This window comes from Paramisgurnus dabryanus, chromosome 3 (assembly GCF_030506205.2).
Source record: "Paramisgurnus dabryanus chromosome 3, PD_genome_1.1, whole genome shotgun sequence".
Classification (NCBI taxonomy): Eukaryota; Metazoa; Chordata; class Actinopteri; order Cypriniformes; family Cobitidae; genus Paramisgurnus; species Paramisgurnus dabryanus.
In genome coordinates, this window is record NC_133339.1 from 2,918,517 (window position 1) to 2,933,530 (window position 15,014).

General features: G+C 35.1%; 1 protein-coding gene and 1 pseudogene across 1 annotated transcript; both read left to right on the forward strand.

The window, feature by feature from the left end:
* The first annotated feature begins 376 nt into the window (after positions 1 to 376).
* On the forward strand, positions 377 to 1,802 carry LOC135734119 (GPI-linked NAD(P)(+)--arginine ADP-ribosyltransferase 1-like; annotated as a pseudogene).
* Positions 1,803 to 8,107: 6,305 nt separating this feature from the next.
* LOC135733742 (erythroblast NAD(P)(+)--arginine ADP-ribosyltransferase-like) lies at positions 8,108 to 9,460 on the forward strand. Its single transcript, XM_073814136.1, is given in 2 exon segments — positions 8,108 to 8,686; positions 8,689 to 9,460. Coding segments are annotated over 2 exon segments (708 nt in total). The 5' UTR covers positions 8,108 to 8,137; the 3' UTR covers positions 8,848 to 9,460.
* The last annotated feature ends 5,554 nt before the right edge of the window (positions 9,461 to 15,014 follow it).

Sequence of the window (15,014 nt, forward strand, 5' to 3'; positions counted from 1 at the left end):
TTTGACCATAAGGCTCTGTATGAAATCTCTTTGATTTGACAGCTGTTTTAAAAAAGCTTTTTTGTGATTTTGTGCTTCCCAAATCACAAGTTATTATTAGATCTGGTGTATGAGAAATGAAATGAGGTAGTAGCATAGTTTTGTGTCTGTGCTCTTTGACACCTGTGGCACATTAAAGGCACATGTAGGCTTCTTATGGTGTCGAGCTTAAACAGATCAATCTGTGCATTGCAAACATGACAAACTGTGTGATAGGATTCTCAGATGTTAGTAATGCCATCTGTGGGAAAGCCCATTTAATATTCAGTTTTGTTCCGCCTACTACTACTACTAAATATAAAACCCTCTTAGTTTGTTCCTCATTGCCACTCTGCAGATGTGATCTCAACATTATATGCACCATTTCCACAAAATTACTGAACCTTAACTTGGATACTTTGAAACTTGTTTCTCCATTCATCAAACCCTGGAACAAAAATCACCTAAAAGGTCCCAACATCTGAAAAGGTTTGTTACTGTAAAGATTTCTGTCTCACAAGTAAAAATTTTAATTGATAGTTAGCAGGCATGATTTCATATTCACAATGCTTGAGGTAAAAAAAAATGTTTTGAAAAATAAAATTTGTCTTGCACCTTCTTCACAGTACTACCTGATTTCCATTTGTTGTGCATCTAAGGATTGAAACTAAATAAGTATGTTGACCACTGCAGCTCTAATTCTCATTGTCACCAGTAAATTTGCCTTAGGACAGGTAAGATTGAATTAAAAAAAATCCTTGCTGACTTAAAATTTTTAGTTGAATCAACTTAAGATATACAAGTCATACTATTATTTATAGAGTTGAGTTGTTATAACTTATAAAGTATAGTTGAAAGAAGTCAACTTAATTTTATAAGTTGTTGCAACTTGTCTCTAGTCAAGATAAATAATAGTAAGTTAAAATGACTTGTAAATATGGGTTGATTAAACAAAAAAATTAAGGCAGCAAATAATGTTTTACAGTGTGTATGATCAGCATGATAACGAATTATGTGTTTTTATTATTATTTTTATCTCATTGCTATAGGCTGTTATATTTCAAGCACCAATATATCCATTAAATATGTCAGAGAATTCAGTTGATGACCGGTATTATGGTTGTACAGAGAAGATGGCAAAACTGGTGGAGACAAAATATCTATCAGAAGAAATCGCTGCTAACATATCAGGCTTTGGAACTGCTTGGATAAACAGTAAATGAGAAATCCCTGAAGCAGAAGAAAACTTAAATAGAAACCATTTAATTGCCATTTCCGTGTACACTGGTCCTACAGTATATACTCGATTTAATCAGGATGTTAGGAGTGGTAAACTAAAATACAAAAACATGAAATATGCCTGGTATTCACTTCAATTTTTGTTGACAGAAGCGATACAGATTTTGAAGAAAACACAGAAGGGATGTAAATTATCTTATCGTGGTACCAATGTTAAGTTTAATGAGACTGTTCTGTATAAACATATTAGTTTTGGCTCATTTGCATCCTCCTCTCTTCTGATTGAAGAAGCAAAGAAGTTTGGAAGTGAATCTTGTTTTGAAATCGAGACTTGTTATGGTGCTGCTTTGGAAAATTACTCCCGGTATTCTTATGAGAAAGAGATACTGATTCCCCCATATGAGACATTTAAAGTGACTGAAATCAAGAAATCGTCCTGGTGTAAGACTGTGTTTGTGTTGAAGTACTCTGGAATAAGAAGTTACTTAAACTGTGTAGTGGCATCAGTCGAGTCCCTTGAAGTTCAAAATCTGTCAGACCTCTGAAGGGGGGGGGGGGGCGGCAAAGAGTGACAGTCTACATTTGTTTTAATAGCACTAAAATTGTACCATTCTTATACTATAGCATATATGTAAAACAAAGGTTAACTACAAGGATTATTTGAGGATTTATTTGAGGAAAGCCCTTCTCTATTTTCAGCAACCTATTTATTCACCTCCTCATATGTTTCACTTTAGGAAGTGACAATCTTGTCAAGTATGCAACACATACTCAAATGTGATTTCTGTGCATTTAACAGACTGATCTCATGGAAAGTCGTGTTATAGTCACGCAAAACTTGATCAATTTATTTGTTTCCATGGCAAGAAATTCAGTCTTTTTCATGACACTTGCACATATTTCTAGTTTTCCATGTGCGTTGCATGACTTTCTTTTTCGTGGCATTTTATGTATTGTTTCCTCATTGTTTTTTCCTATTTTCTTACAGTTGTTGCTTGGGGTTGGAATTACTTTCTGTTACATTTTTAGACATCCTAAACCAAACAACAACTCCAGGGGCCTCATTTATAAAACGTGCATACGCACAGATTTTATTGTAAATTGTGCCTACGATAAAATCCATGGCAAAGTCCATATTTATAAAAACGGTCTTTGACATGGAAAAGTGCTTAGTGCCACATCAGGGTCTGAGCAGAAGTACACACTTTTGCTTGTCTGATTGCTGCAGGTTTTTGGAAATATAAACCATTCTTGCTGCTCGAAAAGGGTTTAAACATTGAGAAGCACTCTTTTTATATGTCTATGACATTATTAGGCATCGTTTAAAGGCTGCGATCTAAAACTGCTCAGCTGTGCTCAAGTTCAAGATCATTTGCGATTTATATATTTACATCTTAAAGAAAGCGGTACATGCGTTTTCTGCGCGTACGTTCGGTTTATGAATCACACGTACACAATTTTGATAAATTATTGTAAGATCAAATGCAGGATGGTTTTAACGCAGCATTTTATAAATGAGGTCACAGGTTAGAATAGTTTTAAAAGCGGAAGAAAACATGTAGTGACAATAATTTAAAAAAAGGAAAAAAGAGAAAACAATACATAAAATTACATGAAAAAGAAAGTCGTGCCATGGACACGAAAAACTATTTACAGATATATGTGCGAGTGTCACGAAAAAGACATTCATGCTCAAGGCAGGTAAAAAAGCTGAGCCATGGACACAAATAAATTGATCAAATTTTGCGTGACTATAACACAAATTTCCGTAAGATCATGTTGGCATTTAAACCATCACAGTGAGTAATGAACACACACACACACACACACACCTGGAGCAGTGGGCGGCTATCCCAGCGCCCGTGGAACAAATAGGGTAAGGTGCCTTGCTCAAGGGCACTACAGTTGCAACCTGCCAGTGAGACTCAAATTGCCCCCAGTTGTAGCCTATAGTGGTTAATAACTAACCATAATATAACTCTAATACATGTCAAAATTTAATATGTCTCTTGTATGACATGCATTTCATACAAGATCTGGTAACTAAACAACCTTGAAATAATACATTTATGTGATTATTCATATAATGAGGTAGTGCCGCACAAATAACACACATAACATGCAGGAAAAATATATCCTGGCCATGAATTAATAATTTGTTCCCACGATTTATTAATACATGAGCATATTTTAACAGTTAGCTCCTTCATCACAACAACAATGGGGTCACTTTAGGGCTGGCATTGAACAGCTGCAATGTCATGGAAAAAAGATGTAATGACTTTAACTGTAGCTCTAATGCTGGTCATATTACGATTAACTTGTGGGAAGGGGTTCGAGAAATGTTTAGTTTACATCATTGCACGATTCAGACATCCTTGTGTTGTGTACACTCAAACACCTATAAAAATACCATTCTAGGATCAGTTGTGTACATTCTTACAGTTTAGTATATTGTTTTACTTATTATTGTTTTTTTTTTTTTTGCAAACTTGTCAGAGGTGTTTATTGCAACATTAGCATTGCTAACACTTTACTTTGGCTGGTCTCATGCCATGTTTGAACTGGTTACAAAATAATAAAATATTTCAAATCAATATTTCATGTCCAAATATTTATTATAGCCAATCATGTGGCAAGCAGTCATTAGTACTTCATTCTCACGTAACTATAATCATGTGAAAAGTAAAGTAAAATACCTGCCCTTGGGAAACTAATTTGCTATAACATCCTGCTGGATGCACAAAATGTGATTTGTGAAGAAATGGGTCACTCAATTTAATAAATTTAAAAAGTATTCTTTTAAATTGAAAAACCAGGGCTGTATTCACAATTGCATTTCATATTACCACTAAAAGTTCTCATACAAAGCTGCAAAAGTTAAACTTATTCACAAAGCGGATGAGACCAACTTTTAACACATGGGGAAAAATTCTAAGCTAAGATAAAGGGCGGAGCTGACCTTATTGCTATGGATGAGCTTACTGACTATGCCCACAGTGATTGGCTGATCATGAATGGTCAGTTCTTAGAGCAACGTATCATGTTGACATTATTTTCCAATGAACAGGGTCTGCATTCACAAATCATCTTGAGGCTAAATTTAACTCCTAACTTGCCAATTTGTTAGTCCTTATTTCAGTACTACTAAATGTATGCTTTAAGAATTTTTCCCGGACAGGGATTAGACCAGTTACAGACTAAAATAAATGTAAGAGCTGTCCAAACTGAAAACAATTTGCACTGACATATCTTAAAATACATCAGTGCCCTTTGTTTTGCCTCAAAATGCACACAAGTAATGTTTTTAGTAATGTTTGTTAAAACTAGATATGAAGAGTTTGGTTCCAAAACGCAATAAATCCATTTTAACTATTTTGGGTAAAAATATGTTTTCTATAACAAGAAAGTGACAAGATGAAAAACACTATTTTCTGTTACAAACTGTAGTACGGCTGGTAAATAATCAACTTTAAGTTTATTTATGAAGAGACACTGTATAAAACAATTAAACCTCAGGTGGAGTTGCTAACCCAAATTTGACTTTTAGGTGAAACTGTTTACAGACATGCAACTCTCTGTTCTCCTAATCTCTTCATCACAAAGGCTTTGGCACTGTTAGCCTTAAGGCTCAGATCACTGAGTATCTGCTGAAATATATGATGTAATGTATACATATTATGTGGTTCTAAGATGGTATTTTATATTAATGTTTAGTATTATTTTAAAAGTCATGGTGCGATGAGTGAAAAGGTCTCATTTCTATAAGTCTAAGATAAGATGGATTAAGGTTTTAGAACTTTGGATAGAAGATGCATTTCTTGTAGAGGTGGGGTTTTGACCAGTTGCTCTTCATGCCGAGTTCAGACTGCACGATTTTAGCCCTGATTTTGACTCGCTGACAGGTTTTGAGAAATTGCCGACAAATGCCCGAAATCAAAGGCAAATCGATACTCGTGCACGTGAGTGACAATCACACAGTGTGAATGATAAAAGACGCGTTCTGAGAGAATCGCCGGATATTTGGCATGCTAAATATCTGGACCGGTCCGCGATTCAAAATCATGCCGTGTGAAAAGTGTTTTGACTGACAATAACATCGGCGATGACCTACAGCCAATGAGAGAGCTACATACAGGGCAGCTGGAAGTTCGGGGAGGAGTCTCTCAAAACATTTCCTCCTTCATAATCTTAATTTTTTTCTTCTTTCTGCTGCAAATGAGCGCACATGCAATTTGTATGGTAAGCTTCTTGCGAGCTACTATTTTTAGGGTGACCATACGTGCCATTCTTCCCGGACGCATCCCGTCCAGGATTTTGTGTTCGTCTTCCGGAAGTCGTATTTGTCGACCGCATACGTCATAGAGGATTATTATTATTATTACAGAAAAGCAATCGTTACATTTTAAGGTAAGAATGAAACTATGATTGTATATCTTATGTTTTTAACTGAATGGCGTATGCTGTCAACAAATACGACTTCCGGAAGACGCACCGAAATCCTGGACGGGATGCGTCCGGGAAGAATGGCACGTATGGTCACCCTAACTATTTTTAACAATAATCCCAGTCTCACGTGAGAGCTCCAGTCTTGCACTCGTGACCTCGCGTTGTTTCCTTCGCGTCACTTCTCGCATGCGTTTGGTTGTGAGACGTAGTTTGCCGACCGGGAAATTGTGTATTCAAAACTTATGGAGTCATTCTGTTGCCAGAAGCTCCCACACTATGTGTGTATTAAAACATAATGGAAGAAATCTTTAACAAGAATCTTCTTACACCATTTTGGGTGTTTTATATCCACAATGGAAGTACTCTGTAGCCAGAGTGTCTATTGCCAGGTATGACTTTGTAACTTTTGCAACTGTTGATCATTTTAATTAATTGGAATTGAATCATATTCTGTATGATATTCTTTAATTTATGTTTAAAGCTAGAACCTGCCTAGTATAATAAAATGTTACATTTGATTCATTTAAATTCTTCAGAAATTGTATTGATTTATTTTAATTCTTTCAGAAATTGTTATGATCAGTAGATTAGAAGGAGTCTGGTATTACCGCAAGATTATTCTGTCAGGATATGATCACACTGGTGTTTTGATGTTGAATGGAGCATGGGGCACATTCACCAGGACTCTCAGATTTATGTCTATCACCTGACTTAGCAAGTTGCATGATCCTGACTAAAGTAACTATTTTTATGATCGGAGCAAGCATGGGGTGGCCAGACGTAAAAGTATTAGTTTGCCTGGCAACCTCTGACTAAGATCAGACTGACAATTTTGTGTCCGTGAGACATACGCAACGGCCGGCGTATACTCTGTGCGATACCGGGTCCCTAATGAACGAATAACTAAGACTATGGGAATTTATAAATAATCAAACATCTAAATTATGATCAACAGATAATTGGAATAATGCACTAAATTCTTACTATATTAAATGGGAGTCAGATTATAATTTAAACACAGAGATCAGAGAAATAAATTAAATAAATGGAATTATTCTTCTAGGAGCGCTACAGAGAGAAAGAACACGTGATCCCTTCACCATGCCATTGGATTCCGTTGTTGGGCCAATAGGGTGGCGTCTTACAAAACGTTCACATTGCATCTTTAGGTTATAATTAAAAATACATAATTAGATTTTCTGAGATTTATTATAAAGCTGATTTTTTTCAAAATGCTATATATATTGAATCAATATATAAATGTGCATTAATTTTTGTCATGTTATATTATTTAGTTGACTATTGGTCTACTGTACACTGATAAAAAAAATCAAAATTAGTGGCATTAATCAAAATACTTACTTTTTCATATTAACACTTTTATTGCTGCTGTTATACTTGGGACGTCGTCGCTGAACATTTTTGACAGCGATCAGCTGTAAAATATTTTGGTCCTGCTCGATTTTCGTTGACTTCATAAGATCCCCTGGGGTCAATGTGTTAGCATGACAGAAGCTTGATGCAGAGAACAAGCAACATCCGTAATTTTTCCGTTGCCAAAATGGCTTACGTTTCTTCCCTGCCACAAAAAACCACCACAGGTTTATCAATGCCATCAAAAGTATTATTTTGTTTTTGTTTGTTTGTTGATCACGAAGTGTTTCACCTCAGACATAGCAATCAATCTCAGAATGCCAGTGCTGAAGCTTTGAGGCCACAGTGACACATTGTGTCAGAATGACTCTGTACTTCACTCCAAACTTGAAATGAACAACTGCATTATATCTGTGCTTTACAAACATTCTGACCCAGACTGATGAAAAACTGCGATGTAATCCTTAAATGCTCATTTAATATTCAGACGTGATCAGTTTTCTTAAGAACTGATGATGTTTTCTTAGTACTGGCTGTCTTTGAACCGCCTACTACTTTATAAAAAGTATAAAACCCTCTGAGTTTGTTCCTCGTGTGAGTTTGTTCCTCATTGTGCGCATGCATACGATACCTCAACATACACTTTTTAACTTATTTATCAAATCCTGTAATAATCACCTGATTAGATATTCACAGAAAAATTTTAAAATGTCTCTTTCAACAAAATGTTACAAAAAAACTTGAAACAGTGTGCACAGTTTAGTATTGTAGCACAATGTTGTATTTGTTGTCTTTTGCATTTTCTTGACTGTTTTGTATTCATACCTGATCTTCATTCATTGTGCATCTGAGAATTGAGACTACATCAGGATGTTGACCACTGCAGCTCTTATTCTCATTGTCACCAGTAAAGTTGTCCTTGGACAGGTAAGCTTGAATTAAGAGTCTGTATATTATTGTACAATCATGATTACATTATTACTAAAGTTATTATAATTTTTCTCATTGGATATAGGATGACAGACGGGCTGTTAAAAGACAGAGATATCCATTAAATATGGCAGAGAATTCAGTTGATGACCGGTATGATGGCTGTACAGAGAAGATGGGAAAATTGGTGGAGACAAAATATCTATCTGAAGAAATCACTGCTAACATATCAGGCTTTGGAAAAGTTTGGGAAAACAGTACAAAAAACATCCCTGGACCAAAAGACAATCTGAAAAGAAATCATTTAATTGCCATTTCTGTGTATACTGGTGTTATTGTATATAGAAAATTCAATGAGGATGTTAGGACCGGTAGACAGAAATACAAAGACAAGACATACAAATGGTATTCACTTCATTTTTGGTTGACACGAGCGATACAGACTCTAAAGAAGACTGAAAATGGATGCAAGTCAACTTATCGTGGTACCAATGTTACATTTGAAGGTGTCAATAACACGGAGATTCGTTTTGGCTCATTTACGTCCTCCTCTCTTGATCGTAAAGTAACAATGGATTTCGGAAATCAATCTTGTTTTGAAATCGAGACTTGTCATGGTGTTGATGTGTCAAAATACTCCCAGTTTCCTAATCAGAAAGAGGTGTTGATTCCCCCGTATATGAGACATTTAAAGTCACTGATATCAGGAAAGATCAGAAGGGTGACTGGTGTAAGACTGTGTTTGTGTTGAAGAGCTACAAAATAACAAGTGACTTAAATTGTGCAGTGGCATCAGTCAAGCCCAAGAAATATCACAATGTCATTATCTCTGACTGATCAGCATTTACATATTTTAATTTCTCTTTTTTTATAATAAGCATGCTTTTATAAAACTTAATGATTGCAGCTTTAGTCTATCTGAATGATAGTCATTTAGTTTTTTTTTTTTTTTTTGATTATACGCAAAGTTAAATGCATTTGTTGCATTTTAGTTGTTCTGTCGCTTAAGTGCACTGTGAAAAAATCTTTGCTGCCTTAAATTTACAAGTCATTTTAATTTACTATTTTTTGCCTTGACTAGAAATTAATTGTTATAACTTTCAAAATATAGTTGAAATAAGTCAACCTTTATTTGTTGTAGCAACTCATCTCATCAAGTTAAAAAATAGCATGTTGAAATGACTTCTGAAATCTGAGCTCAGCAAATAATTTTGTACTGCTTTAAAAATACAAGTTTTTACAAATTTAAAACTACTGTATAAGAATAATCCAAAAGCATGTTAGTTACTGCATGAATAAATTTCACTTAATTTTTTTTGTATGTAGTTCTTATTTAAACAGCTCTCTGGTCATTTACACCTGATACCCCAGAGTCATACTTGTGTTTAATGCTTTACTCCGCTGTCTGTTTTCTCATGCCATGTTTGAATTTGTTAAATTTGAAAAATGTAATTAAATATTAGAAATTTATATTTTTTGTCAAATTCTTAATTATAGCCAATCATATATATCTATGCATTTGGCAGACGCTATTATCCAAAGAGACTTACAGTTTTTATCCCTGGGTTTGAACCCATGTCCTTTTGTGCTGCAAACGCAATGCTCTACCACTAAGCTATACAGGAACACATATGTGACTAGTAGTCGTAAATTTACTCACCCTCATGTAATTATAATAATGTGATAAATAAGGGACATATTACTTAAACAGCAGCTCATTATGTGACTCACTGATATTAATGTTTCCAGCAGGGGGTGTCACCGCACATTAACATACATCTGTGAATTAATGATATACTGTGACTGGATTTATTCCTGCGTTTACGCCGGTGAACTGTTATTTTTTAATTATCTAACATTAACAAAGATTAATAAATGCTAATAAACTATATTGTTCATTGTTAGTTCATGTTAGCTAATACATTTACTAATATTAACAACTAAGACCTTATTGTGAAGTGTTACCTTAAATGTTTATTATTGCTTATATGTTTATTAAGAGTGACACAATACTCTAGATCAGGGGTTCTCAATGTTTTTCAATTTAAGCCCCCCCATTTTTTTCACTACAAAATTTGAAGGCCTTCCAACTCATAATTTCTACCTAATAAAATATACTACAGCTTGGCATAACTAGACAGATTGTATATAATTATTACAAAAATAACCAAAACGAAGAAATATCTTGATATTAATTCTTATTTTTAATTATTTTAGGTCATCTTGACAGTGTTAATTTTAGCAGCAAATTCTGATTTAGTCTTAGTCTTAGTCTTTTGAATAACACACCATTTAGTTTTAGTCTTATTTTAGTCATCTGAAATCTTTTAGTTTTAGTCTAGTTTTAGTCGACGAAATATCATAAGAGTTTTAGTCTAGTCTTAAGTTTTTTAGTCTGTTATGGAATGGTATTAAGGTTTGAATATGCAATACAGACACAGATTTAATGGTTGTTATAGAAAACACGTATTTTATTTTATTCTTAATGTCAAAAAAACTGACCGTGGCTTTTTCACCAAAAAAAATATCACATAAAATAAGCATAAGGCCCGCTCTACCTAAAAATATACATGGTCCCTGAAAAAGATATGCATTGTCCCTAAATGACATGCACACACAGACGCACGCAGACACACAGACAGAGACACACACACGCACTTACGCACGCACTTACGCACGCACTTTGTCCAGTCATGTAAAACCACAACATATACTATAATAGTAACGTTACACATTTCATTCAATTTGAGGACACTGAATATTTATACTCAGTATTAATTTAGACAACCCAATACAATCAATACAGTTCAGATGTGTATTCCTTTTGTTTCTATGTTATACCAAGTTTAGCGAAAACACTGTGGTTTATCTGATAAAATAACCTTAGCGTGTATGCTTACCTTCGCATGTATTTCTGGATGAGTCGTCTTTACAGGCTGTCGTCTTGTCATATTTGTAGTGTGACCAGATTAGACGCTAGCTCTGACATTTTTGTTGTTAATGAGACATGTCTTCGGACCGGGTGCACCGCAAAAGCTTGTTGCTAACGAGCGAAGTCAACTGAAATCAGCCAAAGCTGGGAACTAAGACTGTACAACTAAATATAATGTAAACAACCTGTTGTGAAAACAAACTTTGCCGCGGGTTTTCAAAATGACTCTGCCGACTGCTGCCTGTGTAGATCAACCTACCCTCAAAGATTCGCTCTGATTGGATTTCTTCCCAACTGTCCCACAAAATGAGTAGCTCTGATTGGATCTCTTCTCCATTCGTCCCTCCCTAACATTTTCGTCTTATTTTTATTCGTTGACTAAAGTGTCAGTTATATTTCGTTACAGTCTTCGTCATCATATATGATTTTATTTAGTTTTTATTTAGTTTTCGTCCGTGAAAAAGGTTCGTTGACGAATATTTTTCGTCATCGTCTTCGTCAACGAAATTAACACTGCATCTTGAGGCCACCTTGGAAGTTTATTGAGGCCCCCTTGTGGAGAATCACTGCTCAAGACCTTACAATGCAAATGAACAGTTGCACATGACAAGTTAATGTATAAGTAAGCAATAATGTATAAGAGGATGTGTTATCGTGAATTAGTCACGGCTGAAGGGCAATCTTAGGCATGAAGCAAAGTGTCTCCAACTCCTTTAGCCGTGACTTAATTACAATACATCTCTTGCCTTAAGTACCTTACTTTGCTTACTTATACATTAACTTGCAATGCACACTGTTCTTTTGCATTGTAAGCTCTTGCTTTATCTACAGCAGTGATTCTTCACAAGGGGGGCTCAAGATGACCTAAATTATTCAGGACAAAATAAGACTAACCACACAATGCAAACATTAAAGAAAAAACATAGCAACGCAACTTTCACAAGATTTAATCACTAAAAGCCTTTCTTACACTGAAAAAATATAATAGAAATCAATGAAACAAAATTTATAATTTCATGTATAAACTCCTCCCTCTTACAATGAGTTATGGGTCATCAGGAGACTTTAAGGATTCTCATTTACATACTGTATACTACAATTTTTAATATGCTAATACTTATTTTCAATACTATTTGGAATGGATAGTTGGCGAACTGGGTAGCAGGGAATGTTTATATGTTTGCATTGCTAAGAGTGATTCTGCTATCAGAATCAAGGACTGAAACAAAGTGTTTTATAATATTTTGCATACTGTTTATTGAATGCTATAATCTATTATAATTCTTATATTTTTACTATTTAAAACTAAGGATGTTCACTTTCATTGGAATAAATGTAAAATGTATCACCACCTAAAAACCTTCCACATTTCGTAGATTCCACATTGTCTGGCTGTGTCAACCCATGCACATTTTGTCCTGCATGCATGCATTTTGACACTACTGCACTGTTGCAGGCCTACTCAATACCATTTTTCACCAAATCAAAGATATCACCCTAATATTAGAATTTAGGACCTCACAGAACTTAAAAAGAGACTGTATAGGGCTGTGCTCTGTGAGCAAGCTAATGGCTGGTGTGTTAATTATCTTACAGACAGAACTCTCAAAATATCAAAAGGTGTGCCTCAGGGGTCAGTCCTAGGGCCACTGTTATTCATATTCTATATCAATAACATTGACCACAATGTGTTTAATGTAAAATTTCATTTTTATGCTGATGACACTGTACTGTATTGCTGAGCACCCACCGCAGACCAGGCCCTCTCCTAGTTACAACTTAACATGCTTCAACAGAATCTTTATGAATTAAATGCAGAAAAAAACTTAAGTCATGCTTTTTACAAATTCTAAATTTAAATCAAATCTGCATTCAATCCTCACCTCCAAGTGTACAAAAATTGAATGTCTCTCTAAGTATAGATATATTGGTATTTTAATTGATGAATCTCTGTCTAATAGCCTTCATATTCAGCAGCTAGCAAAAATATTAAAACTTAAATTAAATTATTTATTATTAATTAAATTTGGGTTTTATTTCAGAGTCAAATCCTTCCTATCGTTTGAATATAGAAAGAGGCTGGTTAATGCCACTTTTATGTCTGTACTTGACTATGGTGATGTTTTTTACATTTATGCTTTGTCTAATAGTTTACATACACTGGACACTGTTTACCATGGAATTCTGAGGCTTATCACTGATATGAAAGCCCTCACTCGCCACTGTGAATTGTATAAATGTGTTGGATTGTTGGATCTTTATCAACACGGACACTTCAATACTGGCATACCTTCATATTCAAGGCTATATTAGCTCTCCTTCCATCCTACCTTCTGACCTATGTAAACAGTACCAGGTCTTACAATCTTCGTTCCCAGGATTTTTTCCTTCTATCTGTTCCAAAGGTTAGATCTGAATTGGGGAAAAAGGCATTTAAGTTTGCTGCTCCTTCTCCATGGAATAAGTTACAAAAATCCATGAAACTTACTGAACTAATCTCATTGGTCACTTTTATTGTTGGGGGTAACGCATTACAAGTAACATGCATTACATAATAATATAACTTTTCTGAAGTAACGAGTAAAGTAATGCATTACTTTATAAATGTACACATTAATATTTGAGTTACTTTTTTAAAAAGTAATGTGAGTAACTTTTCAGTTTTAATTAATTTAATAAAAATAAAAAAATGATGTAATTATGTACTGAATTAAACTGAACGTAGTCATTAAGAATTACAGTTGGGGTCAGAAATGGAGATGGCAGGCCAGAGCTTGACATTTTTCTGATGGAAATATGCAATTTCTGAATGCAAAACTTGTCATTCATAAAAAACAAGATCAAGCCTCAGCCAAGTAAGAAAAAGTAACGCAAAGTAACTCAAAAGTAACGTAAGCATTACTTTTCATGAAAAGTAACTAAGTAACGCAATTAGCGTCTACTTCAAAATGCAAAATATACGTTAGCAGCCAATGTTAATCGTTAATGATTTGGGACAAATATGATGTTATTTAATGTTAAACTATGTGAGTGGCGCTCTGTGGCGCGACAGGGATTTGAGCAACTTCCTGAGTCACAGCTGGGCGGCGCGGACAGGCGGCACCTGGCGCCGCCGGTGTGCGTATACTCATAGAAACAATGTGCTCGATTTTTTTTAGAACGGCGCGGCGCTGAGCGGCGCGGCTGGTGTGCGATCCCCTTTAGAGGCAGCCACATCTGGCTGTAGATGTTTTATCTGATGTGTTTAGGATTCTGGTTTGATTTGTTGTTTCAATTGTTTTATGTTTTTAGTGTTTTTGTGTATCTTGTATTTGCATGTAATCTATGTTCTATTGCTGCCTGCCTTGACCAGGACACTCTTGAAAAAGAGATTTTTAATCTCAATGAGTCTCTTCCTGGTTAAATAAAGGTTAGAAAAACTTCTCAACTAAATTACATCAATTACATCATGTATAGTTGGGAATTGAAGTATTACATACTACACTGTTCTCCCACGTAGAAGGTGACGTTCTCACGACCTTTCGCAACGTTCCCTTAAAGTTCTCTAAAGAGGATGAAAAGACCTGAACCTTTAGAGAACATTAGGTACCTTCCTAAAACGTCCTTTGTTGGTAATAAAAGTCTTGCAGTTCAAGGTTCCTTATGTGACTTTAGGGGGACGCCTGAGACATTAACAGAACATTCCCATATGGTACTATTTTGGTCAGATAAAAACGTTCCCGATATGACTGTAGGAAGACGTTCCATATTGGTTATCCTGTGGTCACATAAGAACGTTACAGAGAGGACATTTGGAACCTCAACAGAACATTCCCACATGATACTATTTTGGTCATATCATAACGTTCCTGATATGACTGTAGGAAGACGTTCCATATTGGTTATCCTGTGGTCACATAAGAACGTTACAGAGAGGACACCTGAAACATTTACAGAACATTCCCACATGGTACTATGTTGGTCAGATAAAAACATTCCCGATATGACTGTAGGAAGACGTTCCATATTGGTTATCCTGTGGTCACATAAGAACGTTACAGAGAGGACACCTGAAACATTTACAGAACATTCC